This window comes from Rhinoderma darwinii, chromosome 7 (genome assembly GCF_050947455.1).
Source record: "Rhinoderma darwinii isolate aRhiDar2 chromosome 7, aRhiDar2.hap1, whole genome shotgun sequence".
In the NCBI taxonomy this organism is placed as follows: domain Eukaryota; kingdom Metazoa; phylum Chordata; class Amphibia; order Anura; family Rhinodermatidae; genus Rhinoderma; species Rhinoderma darwinii.
The window spans coordinates 34,905,727-34,927,974 of NC_134693.1; the positions used below are offsets into that span (position 1 = coordinate 34,905,727).

Consider the following 22,248-nt stretch of genomic DNA (forward strand, 5'->3'; position numbering starts at 1 on the left):
AACAGGTTGCCTGTCAGTTTTACACTGACAGGCAATAATGCTTTGGTATACTAAGTATACCAAAGCATTATATATGCGATCGGCACATCGCATAGTGAAGTCCCCTGGTGGGACTTAAAAAAAAAATGTCAATCAGTTAAATAAAGTTTGTTGAAAAAAAATAAAATAATTACAGTCAAAATCAAATAAAACTACTTTTTTTGCCCAAAAAGTGGTTTTATTCAGTAAAAGTGTCAAAACAAATCACACATACACATATATGGTATCCCCGCGATCATAACAACTTGACCAATAAAATGAACACATTAATGAAACCGCCGGATGTACGGCGTCCAAAAAACCCGCAAAAAACAACGGCAAAATTCTCTCTTTTCTCCCATTCCCCCCATAAAAAATAAAATAAAAGTTAATCTATAAGTCCTATGTACCCCAAAATAGTACTAATGAAAACTACGCATTGGCCCGCAAAAATCAAGCCCACATACGGTCACATCGACGGAAAAATAAAAAAATGACGGCTCTTGGAACGCGGCGATGCAAAAACAAGTAATTTTTTTCTAAAAGGGTTTTTATTGTGCAAACATAGGAAAACATATAAAACCTTTACATATTTGGTATCCTCGTAATCGTGCCGACCCGTAGAATAAAGGTAACATGTTATTTACGCTGCATAGTAAACGGCGTAAATTTATAACGTGAAAATTAATGCTGGAATAGCTGCTTATTTTCAATTCTCTCCTAAAATAAAGTTAATAAAAGTTAATCAATATATTGTAAGCATCTAAAAATGGTGCAATTACAAAATACAACTCGTCCCGCAAAAAACAAGCCCTTATACGGCTATGTCGACGTAATAAAAAAAAAGTTACGACTCTTGGAATGCGACCATGAAAAAACAAAAAATAATCCTTGGTCATTAACGTGCAAAATGGCCCGGTCATTAAGGGGTTAATGTGGCGCGTATTTCTCTTTATTTCACTTTAATTTTCACTTCGTTTCACGTCACCATTAAGCCCTTCGGTTTTCAAAGAGTACAATATCAGCCGTCACTTTGCCACGAAGCATGCAAACTATGCTAGCAAGCAGTCAACACAAGAACGGGCGGCTACTGCTCAGAGGTTGGCAGCTAATTTACAGAGTCAACAGAACTTTTTTCTTGATAAATCACAGTGCGTATGTTATTTTAATCTATTTACATTTCCTCCTCCCAGTATCTGCGAAATAGTATGTAAATGCCATATCTTGCATATTCCTTGAGACAAATTTATTAACTGATAAGGGCTATTTTTCACATTTGAAAGACAGTTAATAAATTGGGTTGTAGTGTTCTTACTGTGCTATGAGGTTTGCACACACTACATTTAATGCTTTAGTATATCCGGCCCAAACACTCCCTCCAAATGCTCCTGGCCCGGCCCCTCTGTCAAATTTTAGAACCCATTGTGGCCCGCGAGTCAAAAAGTTTGCCCACCCCTGGATTAGAAGCAGCCTGTATTCTGACTACCCAGTGGGCACTGACTCTTGGGAGCCTCACACACGAGCGTGTTCGGTCCGTGATATACGGTCTGTATGTCGGCCACATTTACAGGGAGCCGGGCTCCTAGCATCATAGTTCTGTACGACGCTAGGAGTCCCTGCCTCGCTGTGGGACAACTGTCCCGTACTGTAATCATGTTTTCAGTATGGGACAGTAGTTCTACGGAGAGGCGGGGACTCTGCAGTGTATTCGGTCCAGGAAATGCGGCCGACATAAGGACCGTATATCACGGACCGAACACGCTCGTGTGAATCCAGCTATAGGCCTTATGCACATAGTCGTATTAGGTTGGATTTACACATCGCGTATTTCATGCAGAGTTTTAAGCCAAAACCAGAAGTGATTTTAAAAGGAATGGCAAATATAAAGGAGGAACTTAGGCCTAATGCACCATGGTGATTTGGCCATCAAAACCACTGATCAGTTGTCTGTATTTGCAGTCTATTTATCCGCAAAAAAAAACTTCTGTAGTGCATCCCTGTATCCTCTGTATTCACGGTCGTGTGCATTAGGTCTACATCCCAGATCCACTTCTGGCTTTTGCTAAAAAAATAATCAAAATCTGCAGAAAATACACAATGTGGAAATCCAGCCTTAAAGGCTATGTACACCTTTGAATGTTTTTTTTTAATTATTATTGAATCAATGTGTTTTGTAATTTTAAGCACTCAAATTGAGTTATTAAAAAAAAAAAAATTTTTACGATAGAGCTGGTTTCCTGTATACATAGCTGTATCATTCCCTCTCAGCCAATTCCATCAGTTCTAACTTCGATGTGATTGATATTAGATGAATCCTTTGTGTCAGAGACACGCTGGACCTGCTCTCAGCCGAGCCGTCAGCTTAGCTGAACTGACAGAATCGACTGAGAGAACGATACAGCTTCTGCAAGAAATGTAATAAAAGACAATTAAAATAATAAACATTCAAAGGTTTCCACAGGTTTTAAGGCTGTTATGTACAGAGCCGTAATAGTGTTTCGAGAGATATCTGTGGCATACGGAGGAAGAGTAGATGCCTCAGGCTTTTTTCCTTTTCTTTTCCTGTTGTATTCCGGAAAGCAATATTAGCACGCTCCTTCACATGCCCTATGTATGAAGGTATTCTCCTTTGAACCATTGCTTCTAGGGGTGAAAATCTCTGTACATACAGCAGCACAGCCTCTACGCGGGCTGCCATACCGGCTTATTTTGCTGCGGTTATCACCAAGCCGGCACATGGCAGTACACAGCAGTGACCTCTTCCGGCACATCATGACAACCTGTATTTTACAGGAAGCTTCTCCACAGTCCTGCAGCCCATCAGATCTTTGCTGCTTGTAAAAAGTGCATCATTCTAATACGTTTTCTACTGCAATTCCCTAATATTTTTATACATGTAACAGAAAATCTGCTATTCAAACACTGGCAATAAACTCAATCAGAAAAAACGTTTTGTATTGTACTGTTATGAAGTTGTCTACGTGCACTTTTTTTTTTTTAACCTGTACCATAGATGGATTTTGATGCAAAAAACCCACACCAATACCAGATGTAATCCCACAGGTAAAATCTGTACATAATGCTGCATCTTTAGATAAGGTTTTTACATTGATTGCGGAAACAGCTACAGATTATCCACTGCAGGTTTTGGTACATTCCTTTTATATCTATACACACATACTTATCAGATACAATTCTGGGATGGAAATAGTTTGGCACCCTCAGAATTTCAAGCTCTGCATCGCAGGTCAAGTTACATGCGGAAAAATTTTGCACCGTGTAGATGTGTTTACAAAACCGCACATAATATGCATTGTGTGCATATGGCTTTATAGTCATGATGTTAAAGGGGTTGTCTGGTTTCAGAGGTGAAGCAGTGAGGATTGGTGGTTGGGGGGTGCCACCAGCATTTAGAAAGTTATCACCTAGCCTGTGGATAGACAAATGTATGATTTTTGGGACTACCTCTAAAATTGATTTGCAGGTACTAGGCCAGGTTCACACAGTATGTTTGATGCTGTTTTTTTCATAGTCAAAACTAGAAGTGGATTTTAAAAGGAATAAGTATGAAATAATGACTTTTACATCTCCCTTCTTGTTTCCACTATCAGAAACCACCCTGTGTAAGCCAAACCTTAGGGTGCAGTCACACGCAGCAGATTTTGCTGCATAAATTTCTACCACTGAAAATCATTTCAATTGATCTGAATGTGATAGTTTCTGCAGCAGGTGCCTGGATTAGTCAAACGTCTGCAACAATCTGCCACATGTGGCTGCAAGTGTGTAAAAAAAAAATCTGCTTCTTCATTTCAATGGGAATAAGATTTTTATTTTTTTTGTTCACTGATAGAGAAGAATGCTTTATTTAACAATCTGGGGCAGATTCTACTTTTGAACCTCAAACGCACCAAAAAATTTAAATCAATTAGAGGCAGAGAAAAAGTGCCGTGTGGCTTGCAGTTTTTTTACTTTGTCAAAGAAAAGCTCTGGCAGATTTTACTGATGAATGATCCCAAAAAAAAACACACACCTCCAAAATCCTAAAAGGAAATTTAGAAGTGCATTTTTTTTTTCTGCTTTACAACATTGAAACGTAGTTAAAACACCACAGAAATACCTGCATCTCAAGTGTTGTATGTAGGCAAAAACATCCGGAGTGATCACACTGCACTCCAGTAGGTACAGGCAGGAGTACACAAATCTAATCCCTCCATGTAGTGACATGCCCTTTAATACCCTTGTCAAGTCCTGTCTGATGTACTCACACACAATGAGCAGAACTGTCCTTACTGCACAACCCTGTGTGCCGTGTATGCCCTGCTCCAAAGTCAGTGGGCATTGCCTACATGATGAGATCTGGCTGGTATGTGGCTGCTTGGCCATGGAAACAAAATGCATAAAGTTCCTGATGAATAGTTTGTGCCAGAACTTCAATACAACCCACCCAACTGCTAATGGCTAGACCATTGGTGTACACCTGTTAGTAAGTTGACATTTCACCCACTGCCAACTAAAAGGGGCAGTACCCATCCTTGGACATGTAACACATATTGTTCTATTCTACATCCTCCAACATTTACAGTAATTGTGATAGAAGTTTCACGTCTCCCCACTGAGCCTCCGTGTACTGACTGACATTCCTAGCAGACGTTCTCTTCAGCTCTCGGATGAACAAGTATTTGCACGGGCTCATACATTTTACATAAGGAACAGATTGCCAAGTTTCCTAAGGATTCTTGCTGATGGACACAAATAGCATTATCCATGGCTATAAAATCTGAGGTAGGTTTATTTTTATATAAGCCCGCTGTATTTGTGCAAGAGCATTCCTGACATACCAGAAATTCATTCATTTACATCGAAGGCCAAAAGGATCAGCTAGAAACTTCCATATAGTTACAGCAACAAAGAAGCGCCAGCCTGGACACATTTATGTAAAAGGACCAAACCTGTAGAAATAAAACTGACAACTGGGTGTTACCATTCCCCTATGGAATTGACATGTCCCAACACTGTCCTATTGAGTGAGTAGGGACACACAACAGTATAGGTCCTCTTACCACGGCCAATATTGTCCATAAAAACGAGCACTAATCAACCATTAGCTTGTTGTTTGCTCCTATCACAAGGAGCTATGATCAGTAATGTATAGGGACAAGCGCTTGTTGCTATGATCGCTCGTCCCCATTTCTATCATGTTGGCAGCACATCTCCGTGTTTACACAGGGAGACATGCAGCAGAAATGATTATCGTTGCCTGCCGTATAAACGAGATCAGCCGACGAACGAGCGTTGGCTCGTTCATTGGCTGATCCTTGTCCTGTTTACACAGGGCAATGAATGGGAACAAGCGTGCGTGCCAAGGCTCAGTTCTGCTCCATCATAGAAGCAGAACAATGAAAAACCAGAGCAGCTGGATGCCTTGTATGATGGAAGGCAATGGCACCGGACTTAACCCGTCCACTTTAATGAGTTTAGTTGGGCTTTGCCAGACAAAATATCACAGAATCTGCGATGGAGGCTTCTAACGGAGCCTCCTACAGATGTGAACAGAGCCGAAGCAGCCTTCCCAGTGAAAGATACGAGTCAAGCTCTCCCCAGTCTGAGATGGATGATAACAGAACAAGCTGTTTGTGCATATATTTTTTTCCCAATGATTTTTTTTTTTTTTTAAATGAAGGCAATTGTAGCCAAATTTAACTAGAAAGTACAAATTCAAGAACAAATGAAACACCAGAACAAGTTTAATCTTGAGGAAAAAAAAAAAAATATCAAAATTTATTTATAAAAAATACATTGGGATCAGTTTATGCTGAGAAATGTGACAATAAATACACATAAAAGAAACAAAAGCTCACCTACATTGGTACAATATGGCACAGACAAATCGTAAATGCAGTCATTCTAATCCTTTACGCTGAGGTTCTCACTGATGTAAGAACTCGGAGCCGTGGAGAAATTAAGACATCTGCATGGTCCTAGATTTTTGAAGACACTCCCCTTTAAGAGACAAGTTAAGCATTTCAGAGTGGATTAAAAAAAAGCGCAGGATTTTCTTGCCAACTCTGGCACAGCAGCATCAAGAGGAAACTATTCTACATGTTCTACATCACTGAGAATGTGGTCCTTCACCTGTCAACCTTAAATCATGCCAACCTGCCAAGCTGGAACATGACCTTCCATTCTACAGTGTTGTGTGTACGGGTGAGATGCCCGGCACATTCCAACTTTTCATTGTGGCTGTACTGAGAATGCAATAAATCTCCTTAGTCTATGTAGGTGGTCATTGTATGGACTGCACTAGGAAGTTGTGACCACACATTGTGGCTTGACCGAGTCCTTCATTTCCAGATCGGCTTTTAGTATGAAGCATGAAATCTACAGCCCACTAGAATATTGTAGCACAGAATAAGATGCCAAACAAGTACTTCCATAATAACCTGCATGCTAGATTAATACTAGGCTTACACTGGAGCAGAATTAGAATCTGACCTGTTCGGAACAATGTCAGCTACCAATGGAACGTGCATACACTATAGGAGAGAAGCTCAAAATAACTAGACAAAATGTCTCTTGGCAACATAAGACAGTTTTCCTGGTGATGAAGACATTGAAATCTGCCCCCTACTGGCACTTTTGTATGAATAGGAATGTGTATATATAATGCACCCCCTTTATTAACATCCTGTCAACCTACAGTATCTGAGGTTGTGAAAAATCCAGTTTCTAAATAAAAATATTCTGATATTAACTCGGCAACAAGGTAAGAATTCTTCCAGTATATCCAGAATAAGATCACTGAGAAGCAAACTAAAAAAAGAAAAAAACTAAACCTTGCCAGAGTTCCCGGGGAGCCTCAGCCTATATCAAAATGGTCCCTGTCCATAGTAACCAGTCCTTTCAGCTTGAATTTTGCTAGTGCAGTTTTGGAAATGAAAGCGGATATGATTGGCTGCTATGGGGAATAGGGTTATGTGGAACAGTTTTGATACACGAGTTTGTGTATTGTACATTGTTTGTGGTGAACTGTGCAAGATTCAAAATATACATATATACAAGCATCAGGATTACTTGTGTGGCAATGTTTCTAGGCGGCTTTTCCTTTGAGTTATGGCTTTTTAAGTACAGATATTCACCACAAACACTGAAGAATGAAGTCTCATAAGGGTATGAAAAATGATCGTCCATGTAAATGACAGAACCTGCTTCAGTTCACTCAACAAGCTTTCTACTTTACAACCCTTTAATGAATGTCCGCACTGGTCACACAATATAAAATGGGAATGCATTGTGAATTTCTCTGTGTCCTATACCGCCCTGATTTACATACATAGTCTTAGATTAAATCTGTCAGCAGTTTTAGGAGGTCTCCAAACTGCTGACAGGCGGATATAGGGGAGGAAGACGGCATTTTAAACATACCCTTTTCCCCTCATGAAAGTTGCACGTCCAAGAAAATTGTTAGATTCCCCTGGGGTGCCAATTGCAAGTCAAGTGCCACTAAAGCAGGAATTTATGCAAGTCCTCTGCTCTGAGTGACAGCTCTAGCGGTCTCCTGATTGACGGCTCTAGCGGCCAATCAAAGCAGACTGACACTTACGACCGCCATCCCGGGGGGGGGGGGAATCAAACATCGGTAAATTTAAAATTGCCTTCCCCTCCTTTATATCACGCTCTCTGCAGTTTTGAGGCCTCAAAACCGCCGACCGTTTTCCTTTAAGATAACGCTTGTGTTGTGGGCCATTAAATGTAGAGGAAGCCATGTTGTACAGCTGAATAAATGAATCAATCTAGTAAGTCACCGGGAAGAAAGCTACATATGGGTATCATGGCACTTTTCTACTATTAGGCTGCATTCGCATGACTCCGCCCACATAATGGCTACCATCTACATGATGGCACCACATTCATACTATAGGTGATAAAACAAAAGGTAATCTAAAAAAAAAAGTGTGCAAAGCACTGTGGGATTGCATGATCCTAGCGTGTATCACGATATGTAATAAAACATAACTGTACAAAATCTCCCTTCATTATTCACAGTATTCCTTTTTACTTCATACACAATCCTTGGTAACGCTGCAGAACAACCTCAGTCTCCGCACTAGAAGGCAACTAGGGATACAAAAGGCAGATTGAAAAAAAGGAATGTACATAAGGCAAATTTTCTTTCCATATTAAAGCATAGTAGTGTTTAAAAGGAAGACATAAAATTACACAAGGCTAGCTTGGTCTTCATTGAATAAAATAAAGGAACTAATACGGAGTAGACTAATCTCTAATAATCTATGCCCTGGTCACTGTACTGCCCATGATAATCTCTAGGATAATCATCTGGGTACTCCCCTGGGTATTCGTCAGGATACTCTGCCTGGTAATCGCTGTCGCTGATTTCTGAGCCGTTTGTGCCGGTTCCTTGGCTGCCATTGTGTATGATGGGTTCTGTGGGGGCAGCGCAGTACTTTGGGTCGTACACTTGCCGCCCAAGGCCATACACACTCATCCCTTTCTGAGATGCCACTTTATTAGTGCCCATTTGTAATGAAATTGTGGAGCTGTCCAATGGTTGCGGAGTTCCTTTCTGATCGTAGATATCTCGTCTTGTTCCTGGTGCCAGCATGCCTGCCTGATGTATGGCAAATAAAGAGAAAAAAAAAAAAAAAGTTATTTGAAACCCCTGATAGCATTTGTCTAGTAAGATGGAGAGAAAAGAAGAAGTTCACGGCCTCAGAGGGCAAGGGCAGTGGGGGAATCAATGCATGTATCAGATATGCACCGAATCTGTGCCCCTATGCAATTTCTTATTATAAAAAACCATTTGAGTCAGAAAGTCATTTACCTGACTGGCCCCTTTGTTTGTCCCCATCTGTAAGCTTATAGTGGTCTGATCGAATGGTTTGTCAGTCTGCATCTTTGGGTCATACAGATGTCTTCTGGTACCGTAGGCCGTCATACCGGCTTGACTTGCACATTTGTTGGTTCCCATCTGCAACCAAAAGCATAAAAAGGCTATAAATGATTATTTATATCAACATACATCAGGCGGCAGGTACTAAAAGCTACTAGGTAATCCAGAACTAGTCCTTTCCTGGAAGCTGCAAGGGGACAAAGTGTGAAATGCACAGAGACGATAAAGCCTGATGGTAACCTGCAGAAACCCTCCGCACTTATAGGGTGACGGCCGATGTTAGTCAGCACTGAAATCTTTGGAAATATTCTGTGTTATTAAAAAACAAAGTACTGGGACATGTGACGACTGAAATGTATCAGTGCTCTCGTATTTACTTTCAATGTTTCCAGTACAGAAGGATATTAACAGGCTGAAGTATGGTTTACCTGTCGAATAACCTGTTAATATGAAATATCTTCCAATCTTCCCTCAACAACCAGTCACAAATGGATCAGACACTAAAGAAGTCGCTCAGGGACGAGCAAGAAAACACCAGGATGTGTCACAGGGACATGATACGAGTTATGAAAATAGGTTTAATGCCAAAACAAACAACTATTTGAGTGAAGCTGCTCAAGGATCTGCAATCTGTGACTTCCCTAGAGCCCTCCTAGGACCTTTCCACACGGATTAAAAACCGACCAATCAAGGTCAACTTTACAGAATTAAAACTTAATAAACTAATTGATAAAACACTAAATTCAGCCTGAGCTGCACTAATCTTGGACATTTTTAAATATCTAAAATCATAGGCTGAATAAAACCATGCACGCTAAAATGTTCGGCGTTTGGTCCTTACAGAGGGGATATATTGAGAAAACCTATTAAAACCCTGTAGAGGCTCTTGCACTAAAGCCTTAGTAGAAGCAAAGCGGTGCTCCCTATTCCCCTAAAAGAAAAAAAAAAACTCCCTAGCCAGTACCACACTGTGACCCTAGGTGTTTCTATTGTCATTCGTCATCAGGAGTCTGTTGGGGCCTGTTCACATCAGATATTCGGTTTCCGTTGATGGGTTCCGTCAGACCTTTACAGCAGAGGAAACTATCAATGGAAAGGCAAATGGAAACCATGGCTTCTGTTTGCATTACTATTCATCTCAATATTGACGGATACTTTGCTAATGGTTTCCATTCTGAAAGGTTCCCGTTTTTCTGAACAGAAAGACTTCACAATTAGGTCATACGAGGACTGAAGTTTTCATTTTTGTCCAGGGGTACACTTTAAATAATGGTATAATTAAAGGGATAGCCACTTTAGCTTTATTTTCCCAAATGTGCTGGTAATGGCACAAAATCACTTAACCATATAAATGTCACAGAAGCTTTGCGCGGATGTCTCGATTAGTATAGTGCCGCCCCCTTGTTTAGGCCAAACTAAATCACGGACTACTCTGCTCCGGACCCAACATGGGATATCTTACCTTAGAACGACGCTACACACAGAACCGCATATGCGCTGGTTTCCCATGCAGTAGGCAGCGTTATTCAAATGTGGCCGCTGATGTACGTGTCTGGTAAGATACCCTCCATCAGTGATGAAGATTGGACTAAACAAAGGGGCCAGCACTTTACGAAGCGAGACATTGGCGCAGATCTTCTAAGGACATTATATGGGTAAGTGACTTCATGTGGCTTTTTCCAGCACATTTGGGAAAATAAAAATTAAGTGGTCGCCCCTTTCAGTAGACGTAGCATGCATCATTATCACAGAAGACCTACATATGCTATATGCACAAAAAAAAAAAACACGAAAGCGGTCTGGCCCTCAAATATTTGCATAGTAAGTCACAATTTTGAATGCAGAATAACCGAATTGACAGGTGTCTTAGACCAAGAGCATGACATGTATCGGCAGCAGTAAATGAGCTAAGGATTGTTCACATCTGCGTCCGGGGCTACATTGGGAGCCTCAATCACACATCCAGTCCAAAATACTGAGGAAAAAAAAAAAAGTCAAAGGTTCCATCGGGCGCCGTTGGCGTCAGTCATGCGACGGATCCAGCACGTCAAATTTTCTCTTTTTCGTTGTTCTGCTCCTACGACAGAGCAGAACAACGGAAAGACCGATATAAGTGTAGTCTACATGGAGAAGCCGTCAGTGAAGAAGCCGTTAGATACTGAGGAGTGCAGCGATGTCAGACAAGACACGTCACACATCGCGATCTTACCTGTAAGCCAATGACACTCTGACCAGCTTTTAGTTTATCTTCATTAAACTGTCTCCTATGCTTCTCTGCATACTTGACACCAATGTCTACTGTGGTGTGGAAGCCTTTTGTTTTGGCCTAGGGAAAAAAAAGTTATTTTTGGTGAATACAAACCCCCCCCCCCCCCCCCAAAAAAGGACAAACATGTTAAGAAGCCACATATTTACAGTGAAACGTAAAAAAAAAAAAGCCTATACAAGGGAATTGCTTAAGTAACAATTCAATATTTTATTCTTCTTTGAAGCCACAGGATCATCCCATTAATATCGTGTATTGGATTGGCAGGTGGTGAATGCTTCTTAATTACAACAACTTTGGGGAACTGCTATTTAAGCAAAACCCACGTTTCTTCTTTAAGGTGGAGCTTCACTTTAGAATACGTTATCACACGTCTCATCTTCTGCTTCAGGATAATAAACGTTACAATTACGTGAAGCACATTCTTGGTTTGGACGGAGTGGGATATGCACAGTCTTCAGGACTTACAAGGAAGTGATGAATTCTTCAGCGAGCCAGCGATAGGTCTAAGGACTGTGCAAGAACCCTGTGCACACTGGGAGCGGATCCAAGGAGGACTTTCAGCCACAAACACATTCCGATCAGTTATATAATAGTGAGCGATAAGATCACTAGAACCCGTGTCATGCTGCCATCTCACACTAGGGGCAGACTACTCCATGCTCCACTACAGCTTCCTCCGTATTGATCACATGCTTGATATCATTTCATAGCAAGTGACTGACTTGAGCCTCCCATTATCTTTTAGTAGAGGTTCTGCAGTAGCTGAGGCAATGAGCCACATAATACAAAGTCTAGCTCCTGCAGAAATGCTCGAAGAGGAAACGCGGAGGTTTATGTTAAAAACGGTGGCATGCAGCGCTCCCTTCACGGGAGCTTTAGTATGCTGCTGAACCGCATAATGATGACCCAAGATGTTGCAGAACCTCTCCCGTATGAATAGGGACACTGCGTTTTTTCATTATAACCTACTCCGGAGTGCCTTCCTATTCTTATCGTTTACAGTGGGGTATAAGTTATCCCATAGATCATAATAAATAACTGCAACAACTCATATACATTGCAAAGCTTACCAGGCCAGCTAGGGATACCAGGGATGTCTGAACTTGGGTCATATTTCCATTCTCAAAAAGATCATTGGCTTCAAAAATGTCATGCGGCTTCATCCCATATTCCTGCATGGCTTTGATGAAGTTCCCAATATTCTCCAGCTGCAGAAGATCACACATTGAGTACACATTATATTACAAGGACAGACATAACATGCCCTGTGTAGTAATAGATCGTGGCAATTCACGCTTACCTTGTGCCAGTTTATCTTGGCTTCATTTATTTTCCTTACTGATCCTGGGTGCAGTTTATTAATGAGACTAGAGGGGTAAAAAAAATAAAAAAAAATAAAAAATATTAAAAATTACTAGAGGCCGAGCTGAAAATAGATATAATTTTTTTTTCTTTTTAAAAGGTGTTCTGCGGTCTTAGACAGTTGCATAACTTTTTATTATATAATTACACTTTATCATAGACTATGCGTTTCAATTCCTTACCCCACAAAATCTCTGCTTGTCGTCAGTGACTGGAAACAAAGTCACGACAGAATTTCAGCCCTTAAATGTAAATAGTGTTTGGGCATGAGCTGGGGGCTTGTTACAATGTAGCAGTGTAGGTAAGAGCTGGAAGTCTTGAGTCCCGAACAAGAGAGATTTGTGCTAGTGCGGCGTTTGGTTATGTTTACAACTGGGTTATGATTTGCCATCAGGGTTTCCATTGCTTTTGACAAGAATAGCGCGGTACGTAGGACTCAAAATAACACAGCAACGTACCGCACAGTCATTGGGGTCTGTCGAGCATTGTGTGGATCTGTCGTATGACGGATCCGGCACAGCACCATGGCTTCCACCAGTGTGGACATAGCCTTTCCCTCTCAGAGATGACCTACATTGACACTAACAAACCCTCAGTCGTGCAAGTTGCCACTAGAAAAATTTTTTTTTTTTTTTTTGATCAGTGCTATATAAAATGTAAGTTCCCCACACTATGCACCCCACAAAAAAACTGCATAAATTTACTGACCAACCAAGGACATCTAGCAGCGGTTCTGTGTGGTCAGACAAGTTTGGACCTTGCAGAGCGACTATTATCTAGAACGCAATGATTGCCACTTTCCTTCCCATCAATTCTGCGCTGGGACAGCTGAAGCTTTTCTACGGTGATCACCCCCAGGTCCCGGCTTCTAGGACACCTGTGAGCGTGGCCGGACATCACAGCATATCAGAATATTGCACTTACTGGCCGAGAATGACACCATCTCTCAACCCGAGCTGGAAATTTTCGCCGATTCTCATGCTGGTGACCTCTTCTATCCATAGACGCAGCTCATCTTCTACTTGAGGGTCATACTTCTGGGCAATCTTAAGGGAAAACAGTATATTTAGAAAACAGACAGCACAGGGATTAGTGAGGAGAATAAGGGTGAGTTCATGCAGAGTTTTTTGACGCGGAAACCGCACCGCAAAATGCGCCAAAAAATGACCGAAAATGCCTCCCATGGATTTCAATGGGAGGCAGGAGGTTTTATCCCGCGAGCGGAAAAACTGGCTCGCGGGAAAAAGGGACATGCCCTATCTTCGGGCGTTTACGCTTCTGACCTCCTATTGACATCAATGGGAGGCAGAGAAAGTGTATTTCGTGGCATTTTATGCCCGCGGCCCTCTATGGCTGCGGGCGAAAACCGCCACGAAAATCGGCGTGCAGGCAGAGGAAAATCTGCCTCAAACTTTCTAAGGCTATGTTCACACGGAGTATTTTGGGGGAGGAATATCTGCCTCAAAGCTCCAAACGGAATTTTGAGGCAGATATTCCTCCCCCAAAATACTCCGTGTGAATAGCAATTATCGCGCCGTTTTTCGCCCGCGGCCATTGAGCGCCGCGGGCATAAAACACGCTTTCTCCTGCCTCCCATTGAAGTCAATGGGAGGTCGGAGGCGGAAGCGCCCGAAGATAGGGCATGTCGCTTCTTTTTCCCGCGAGGCAGTTTTACTGCTCGCGGGAAAAAGACGCCGACGCCTCCCATTGAAATCAATGGGAGGCGTTCTCGGGCCGTTTCTGCCGAGTTTTGCGACGCGGTTTCCGCGTCAAAAAACTCGGCAAAAGACCCCGTGTGAACATAGCCTAACAGAATTTTGAGGCAGATTTTCCTCCTGCAAAAAACTCTGTGAACGCACCCTAAAACTTGTGGCCAGCATTGACCCTTCCCCCCATATAATATACAGACATTAGGCGGCTACTAGAGAGTCAACTGACCGCACACAACGTAGAGAAAGTCTTATCGAAGATCTGTCCTGGAGTCTTGGTTGGCACCTTGACGCTGTTCTTCTCTCCCCTCTAACCAAGTGCCACATGTGAAGCCCACATCACGCGCCTACAGCTGCTGTAAACTTTTTACCTCTGATATTAATAAAATTTGTTCTTACGCTACAAGCGAACACACACACAATGTTTGATAGGTAAAGCTGAATGCAGTCTATTGTACTCTGTTATCAGCACGGCCCCACAGGCCATTATCTGATCACCACTACTGGTTTAGGGAGTGTTTCTGAGAATATATCAGGTAACACTTATTTATAAACTATTCTGCATTACACACACGGCAGGCGTAATATGGAACATTTTGGTACTTTCCAGGAACAAACGGCAATGAATATTACAAAGAAGCAGGAGAAGATAAAGATCAAGCAACCTAGCGATCGTATGCGGGATTGTACCCACGAAGAAGACGTCCATCAGCATTGCAGACTGAACTGGAACATTTAATCTGACTTTTAGATGGGCAGTTTAGGCCATTAGGGTGTATAAGGCCCTGTTCACACGGAGTTTTTTGCGTTTGGAATGTTGAGGCAGATTTTGATCTGCCTGCACGCCGTTTGCCGCATTTTTCACCCGCGGCCATTGAGCGCCACGGGCAAAAACACTTTCTCTGCCTCCCATTTATGTCAATGGGAGGTCAGAGATGTAAAAGACCGAAAATATGGCATGTTGCTTCTTCCCGCGAGCCAGTTTTACCGCTCGTGGGGAAAAAACGCCTTCTATTGAAATCAATGGGAGTTTGGCAGTTTTTTTTCTGGTGCATTTTCCAACAGTTTCTGCATCAAAAAACTCAGTGTGAACAGGGCCTTATTAATAAGTCAATCAGTCCCACTACCCATTATCTGCTGGACAGCATCTCCTTTCCATGTATTAACATAATACACTTTTCCACATGATACAAAGTAAAAATGAACAGGCATATTAAGGCTTTGTTCACGCACTGCAGATTTGGTATGCATTTTTAGGCTATGTTCACACAGGGTATTTTGCCGAGTTTTTTGACGCGGAAACCGCGTCGCAAAACTCGGCAAAAACGGCCCGAGAACGCCTCCCATTGATTTCAATGGGAGGCGTCGGCGTCTTTTTCCCGCGAGCAGTAAAACTGCCTCGCGGGAAAAAGAAGCGACATGCCCTATCTTCGGGCGCTTCCGCCTCTGACCTCCCATTGACTTCAATGGGAGGCAGGAGAAAGCGTATTTCTCGCTGTTTTATGCCCGCGGCGCTCAATGGCCGCGGGCGAAAAACGGCGCGATAATCGCCACGAAAATCGGCGTGCAGGGAGAGGAATATCTGCCTCAAAGTTCCAAACGGAATTTTGAGGCAGATATTCCTCCCCCAAAATACTCCGTGTGAACATAGCCTTAAACTAAAAACCCGAACTGGACCCAGGAGAGCAGACCTATATGGCCTTCCTTCATCTATTTCTTATGTTTAGATTTCGTTCCTGGTTTAAGAATATATATACATGCAAAACCTGCAGCAAATCTGCACTGTGTGAACACTATTCAAAATGCGCCAGAATTCTGGCTGAAATGGAGCAAAAATTCTGGGGCACATTCCGCCCGTGACATTTACTAACGGTTTTAGACACTTTTGCGCCTTGCTTGGCAGCGTGGTGTGGCTTAGAGGAAAAAGGAGGCGTGGTCTATGAGAGAGGGGCGTGCTTTAAAACAGTGGAGCATTACACTAATATATATCCACAGCTATTTCACGCGCACAATACAAGGCCTGCAATCTGTTCCTATGATCCGCAGGATGAATGTAAACACTTCCGATTATTTGGCAGCGTTAATGGAAGCACTTTGTCCCACGTACTGTAATGTTTACACAGAGCTCACAAGTGACAGAGAAAACCACAGACTCGTATCAAACACCAAGTGTCTATTGTTCTGTCCTTTATGTATTTGGGAACATAAAACCTCACAGGAAAACAAAAATCCAGGACGAAGCTTAGAACTATAGCCATGTCCTTACCTGCTACAGTATTCTCCCCCACCTCCGACATTCAGACAGGACACTGCCATACAGCGCCAATCCTAACCAACCCTAGGTTGGTAGATACCGCGCTCCAAGTACTCTACATTATATGGGGCTGACCGTAGTTGTGATCTCCATGTCCCCGATGGGTCATGACATTATAACACCAATATAAAAGATGAGCACGCTAATAAAAGCATAGCGGCTGCGTACATACATCCACATGTCCAGAATACTAGGGTTAGGTTCACACATTGCAACTTTTATGCCAACAACCTGGCTGCAGAGATGCCTCATACAGCTGAAGTGACCGCCGTGCCCGAATGCCAGATAAGAATGGACGGGCGGCATTATTATTACCTTGTAATAGCGAATAGAGAAACCACAAGTGTAGCAACATATTGTTCGCATCACAGCGTAGTATTTACATATATATGTACATAAGAAGCGCAAGACAACGGGGACAAACATAGTCAACATTTTTTAGTGGCCCAAGAGTAAAACTTTCTATAGACACCAATAGAAGCGTCCAGGAAAGATACTGGACCCCTAAACGACACTGAATTCCTGCACATTGGCATTGTGGGTAAGGATTGGTTAGTAGCAGCATACAGGTGTCCTGCGAATAGACGAATAAAGGGTTAACAACCCATCAGCTGCGGAGGTTCACACCGCATCTCACTGCTCCACACAATCCATGACGAGGACCTGCAAAGTCACCGTCTCACGGAAAAGACAATTCACTAACTTTCTGCATAAAGCAACCAAAACGAAGAGTTTCACATGAGGTAAGTGAAGAAAAATCTGCTTCAGATTTCACCGCCAGCGCTGGCCGCACGCCAAACGTTATAAACTTTTCCTGCGCGGTTCTACGGCTGAGAACTTCAGAAGCGCTCCATAAAAGGAAGTGTCCCTAAATGTAAGCATGACCCACGTACAGCGCCCCCTGCCCCAATCCTGCACAGGTCACAATAATAAATTTCATCCATGACAATATTCCATGGGCTTTGCCAGGATCTGCCTGAACAGTTAACCAAAAAATCTAATCTTTTTATTTATTTTCTTTACTGCCTGTCAGGAAGATTTGGGTTAAAAAAAAACAAATGAACTAGATAGATTTTACTTGAGGCCTGACTTAGGAAAATACTTTTATTTTATGAGGCCGTTTGAAAAAATGGGGCGTAAAAAAAGCAACCCGCGTAAAAATAAGTGCATGTCACATCTTGAGCAGTTTTTGGAGCCATTTTTCATGGTCTCAATAGAAAAACAGCTACAAAAATGGCCGTAAAAAAAAAAACTGCATCAAAAAACACGATGCCCAAAAACGATTGAAAATCAGAGGCAGTTTTCCCTTGAAACCAGCTCCATATTTTACGGCTGTTTTTCGTTTGCCGTGTGAACATAGCCTTAGTGTGAAATCCCCTGAAACGACAGACTTCAATCACCCAGAACAGGCTGCTGTTTATGGATTTGCAGGGAAAAACCAAGGAATTTGAAGGTTATTACAGAGTCACATCCACTGCTAGAGGAAGGTCCAATAATATTACTGTATGAGGGAATTCCCCGTTTTTTTGTTCCCCTTCAGTGTACGTAACGAACAAACAACTCTGGCATCAGATCACAAGACCCGTGGGTTTTTCCGAGGCATAGGCTTCAGTTTTGCATGTGCACCACTCTCCTGTGATCAGGTCAGGTTGCTCAGGTTTTGCATAGACAGACACTTTGTATTTCACAGAATTTAATCAATGCAGACACATTTACGGTGCGCTACCTCCCTGTGGCGGCTGCATGCGGACAAAACCACGCCAGTGGCCGTACGAATTTGCCAGTAACACCGGTTTCGTCCACATGAGACTGCCAAAGTGTGGGAGCGCACCCTCCTGGAGAGCGTTTCAGATGGGGACCTTTTCTAGTGGGGACTGGGGCTGAGTATAACGCTGTTAGGCCCTATTTACACCATGTTTTTTGCCCTACGTTTAGTGTGGACGTCAGGAAAGCTCCCAACATACATGCTAAACGCGTCCATAAGGCTCTATTAGCCTGACGGAGGCCAAAAGTGTCACAGGACACTGCCAGACTGGTGTTGAAGAATGGAAGAGCGTAGATGTTTTTTGAAACCCCCCAAAAAAAAAACAACAAAAAAAACATACCGCAAAGTTTACAGGGTTTTTTTTTTTTAAAACATTGGAGCCTATGGGTGGCCTATGCCCCTTTAATGGCATACATCAGACATATGTTTAACAAATAAGTCATGGGCTTTTCAATAGTCTTATGACACACGCGTAAACGGATACGATTATAGGTCTATGCATGACAAATACATTAAACAGAGGCCCAATAGTAGCATCTGACTCCATTAGATTATAATGGTATCTTTTTAACTCTCATGACCCCTGTTCATGCCGTATCCGTTTAACAGATACCATTATAGTCTATGGTGATGGTTGCCACTATTAGGTATCAGTCACAGCCTATGTTTTTCCTGGCATATACGTAGGCCAAAAATGTGATGTGAACAGGACCTTAATGATGTAATAAAAAAAGGCAGATTCTTTATTCTCCCTTTCAAATTAAATTAGGCGTCTAAAATATTAGAATTGATCAGTAAAAGATCTTATAATCAGGTACCTAACGGTCAGAAAGTCTATTGTCAGATTAGCAGCAATTTACCCGATAATTTGCCACTGGATGAGTTAATGATTCAGGACCAAACGTGAACAAATTATGATGGCCAATAATTTATACACGGTCCATCTATAGACCTCTGTCTGCACCTCCAATAGTCCAGAGTTCTCGATAATCCGGCACCCCAGAGATTCGGAGTATAAAATGTCTTTTAAAATATTCAGAAATCCCGCTATACACAAAATATCAATTAAAACAATTACCGGTTGTGAAAAGGCCCAAGTCATTTTTAGGACAATCATGAAATGCTAAAAAAAAAAAGAAAAGGGGAAGAAAATCTGCAAAAAGGGGGATGGAGACAGAAGTCACGAACAGGATATTCACCATTTATATGTTCTGTAGGCCAAAAATCATCTCGATGGCACTTCGAGTAGTCCGGTATGACCGCTGTACACAAGACAGATAAGCTCAACAGCTCCCACCGCTTATTGATAGGTCTCACCTTCAATAGAGGACATGTATGTAGGAAAGTGGAGTAGTTGCCCATAGCAACCAATCAGGTTCCAGCTCATTTTTCAGAGGCCCTTTGGAAAACGAAAGCAGTGACCTGATCAATGCCCATGGGCATCAACACCAATTTATAATAATTCTCCCCCAATGTTTCGATCATTGGAGTGGACACTGCCTGTCTGGGCTGTCAAGGTCTCACAGAAGTAAATATATCTTGTAATATATATATATATATATATATATATATATATATAGCCAAACCCCCCAACATACAAGGCTGTTCACATCTCCCCCCCAATACAAAATAAAGCTATTCAATTATACAGGAGCCACCACAAGAGTAACCCGGCATCAAACACCAAAAATCCAAAACAAGATGAAGTTTCTAACAAAGGCTCTAGAAGCTGTTTCAACGTGAGCCCCCCCCCCCCCCCCCCTTATATCACTATCCCATAATTCAAGCCATAGACCAACTAGTCCTGCCCTTGCTAGACTGACCCAGTCCATTCGGTCCAACCAGGAGACCTGAGGCAGCATAAGGCTATGTTCACACACTTACTAAAAAAACATCTGAAAATACAGAGCTGTTTTCAAGGGAAAACAGCTCCCGATTTTCAGCCATTTATTCAAACTCGTTTGAGCTGTTTTTCTATAGAGAAAATAAAACGGCTCCAAAAACGTCTCAAGAAGTGACATGCACTTTTTTTTTTCACAGTCGTTTTTTTATGTGGCCATTTTTCAAAACAGCTGCATAAAAAAACACCCCATTGGGAGCAGAACGCCATTTTTCCCATTGAAATCAACAGGCAGACGTTTGGAGGTGTTCTGCTTCCAATTTTTCAGCCGTTTTCCGGCCCGAAAAACGGCCGAAAATAAGCCGTGTGAACCTACCCTAACAATCCTGAAACAAATGTCTTTCGGAGCTCCAGGGAATCTGGAATTTATGGTTCCCACTCAAACAAATGATATCAAATAACTCCTCCTGCATGGCCTCCATATGTTACTCTTATTTTAGGATCTGAAGTATACATTCCATACTGGAAAGTAAAACCACAAACAAACGTAAGATTACTCATTTCTAATAACTTCCCCAACCTCCGTCTGGAGCATTTGCCTGCTTTATGTAGCAGAGTTCACACGGTACATTCTGGTAAGCTTTTAGTTGCATGTAACACTTCCGTGCTCGTCTCCTTCAAGAGACCCCTCTGTTTCAGAGATCAGGTGAAGGTGATCGTCTGGACCCTGAAAGATTGGCAGCGGTCAACAAGGACACCTAGCGATGGAGAGTTGGTGGGAAAGTTTTTGGAATTCACTTTCACATCCCCGTTTACAAAATCCTATAAAAAGAAATTTGTGTAACTACAAAAGTAGAAAGCGTTCAAGATGGAGACAGAGAAAAGACCAAATGCTGAACGTCTTGTGGTGGGAAAAACCCGGCACCTACTTATATAAAACAGAACAACATGACTTCTCGTCACAGGGAGAACAATACTAAATGAAAGCATCTGCTCCATTTCAGCGGAGCTTACAATCTGCCAGGACGTGTAGTACATCGCAGGCTGAAACCTGAGCCGCACTTCATGTAGAGGGAAGGACTCGGTCTTTGTGCCGCTTCACGTAGAACGATCTTAATTCAGTTCACAGCCAATTATAGCGCTACAAATCTCCTTAATACAAAAGATAAGTCAAAAATGTTTAGATAAATTTCAAGAACTCTCTCCGACTAAGGCGCTGCCATGAGAAAGGACGGGCCCGGGAATAACGTCCCACACAATAACACTTCATACGGCAGCTGTGCAAAGGTTTTGGTAGAAGGAGGACAAGGCTTGAAAATGCTCTCTAGGGACCTCAGAGCAGCGGGATTATTCTTACCATTGCTGGGTTATTAGGGCCCAATTCCCTTTTTTGACTTTGAATAGCACAATTAAGAGTCAATGGCAGGTTACACATGACCCATCAAGTGTTGTAGCCTACAGCAAGGCCCAGATGTCACGTGCATAGCCAACGAGGCACTATGAAAAATACTGCGTTATCAGGGCGCATTATAAAATGGAAGCCGCCAACGGTCGCAAAACACATCTCAAGAAATCATGAGCCAATCTCTCCCATTCATTGCAATGGAAAGTGACCACTGGCGGCAGAGCACCTCATAGTCAGGATCATAGTGGTAAACACCAGAAAGGTCAAAAGCCCAATATTCATGGGTTATCGTGTTTGGTTCTAAGGTGAACACACGAATATAAACTCCTGAGCCGTAGCTAGCAGATACTTGCGGAGCCACTTCTTTCAGAAGAGTTAGGCCCGTCCTCGCAGATCTTCCCCTGGGAACAGAACCATGAAGGGCGTTTTTTTAGTCTATGGCTTTCCAGTTGCCTACAGGGAATACATAAAGAGCAGCGCATACCAACATTATAATCACTGGAGTTTTATTCAAATATAACTCTTACGAATATTATTTCTTAAGTGTGTTTACATAAAGATAGAGACTGACAAAAAAACGTTTTACAGAAAACGAGCTTCTTTTCCCTCCTTGTTGCGAGAACAGCCAATGGTGTCGTTTAATGTATCCTCCGAATTC

At 42.3% G+C, this 22,248-nt stretch overlaps 1 protein-coding gene across 1 annotated transcript in view; it reads right to left on the reverse strand.

The window, feature by feature from the left end:
* Positions 1 to 5,778: 5,778 nt before the first annotated feature.
* Positions 5,779 to 22,248, reverse strand: part of CNN3 (calponin 3) — a 28,230-nt gene continuing 11,760 nt past the window's right edge. Inside the window, exons 2-7 of the mRNA XM_075833166.1 lie at positions 13,482 to 13,603; positions 12,496 to 12,562; positions 12,266 to 12,403; positions 11,136 to 11,252; positions 8,858 to 9,004; positions 5,779 to 8,644 (exon numbers count right to left, since the gene is read on the reverse strand). Of these exons, the coding sequence (XP_075689281.1) occupies positions 8,297 to 8,644; positions 8,858 to 9,004; positions 11,136 to 11,252; positions 12,266 to 12,403; positions 12,496 to 12,562; positions 13,482 to 13,603 (939 nt within the window). The 3' untranslated portion in view covers positions 5,779 to 8,296. The remainder of the gene's footprint in view (positions 8,645 to 8,857; positions 9,005 to 11,135; positions 11,253 to 12,265; positions 12,404 to 12,495; positions 12,563 to 13,481; positions 13,604 to 22,248) is intronic.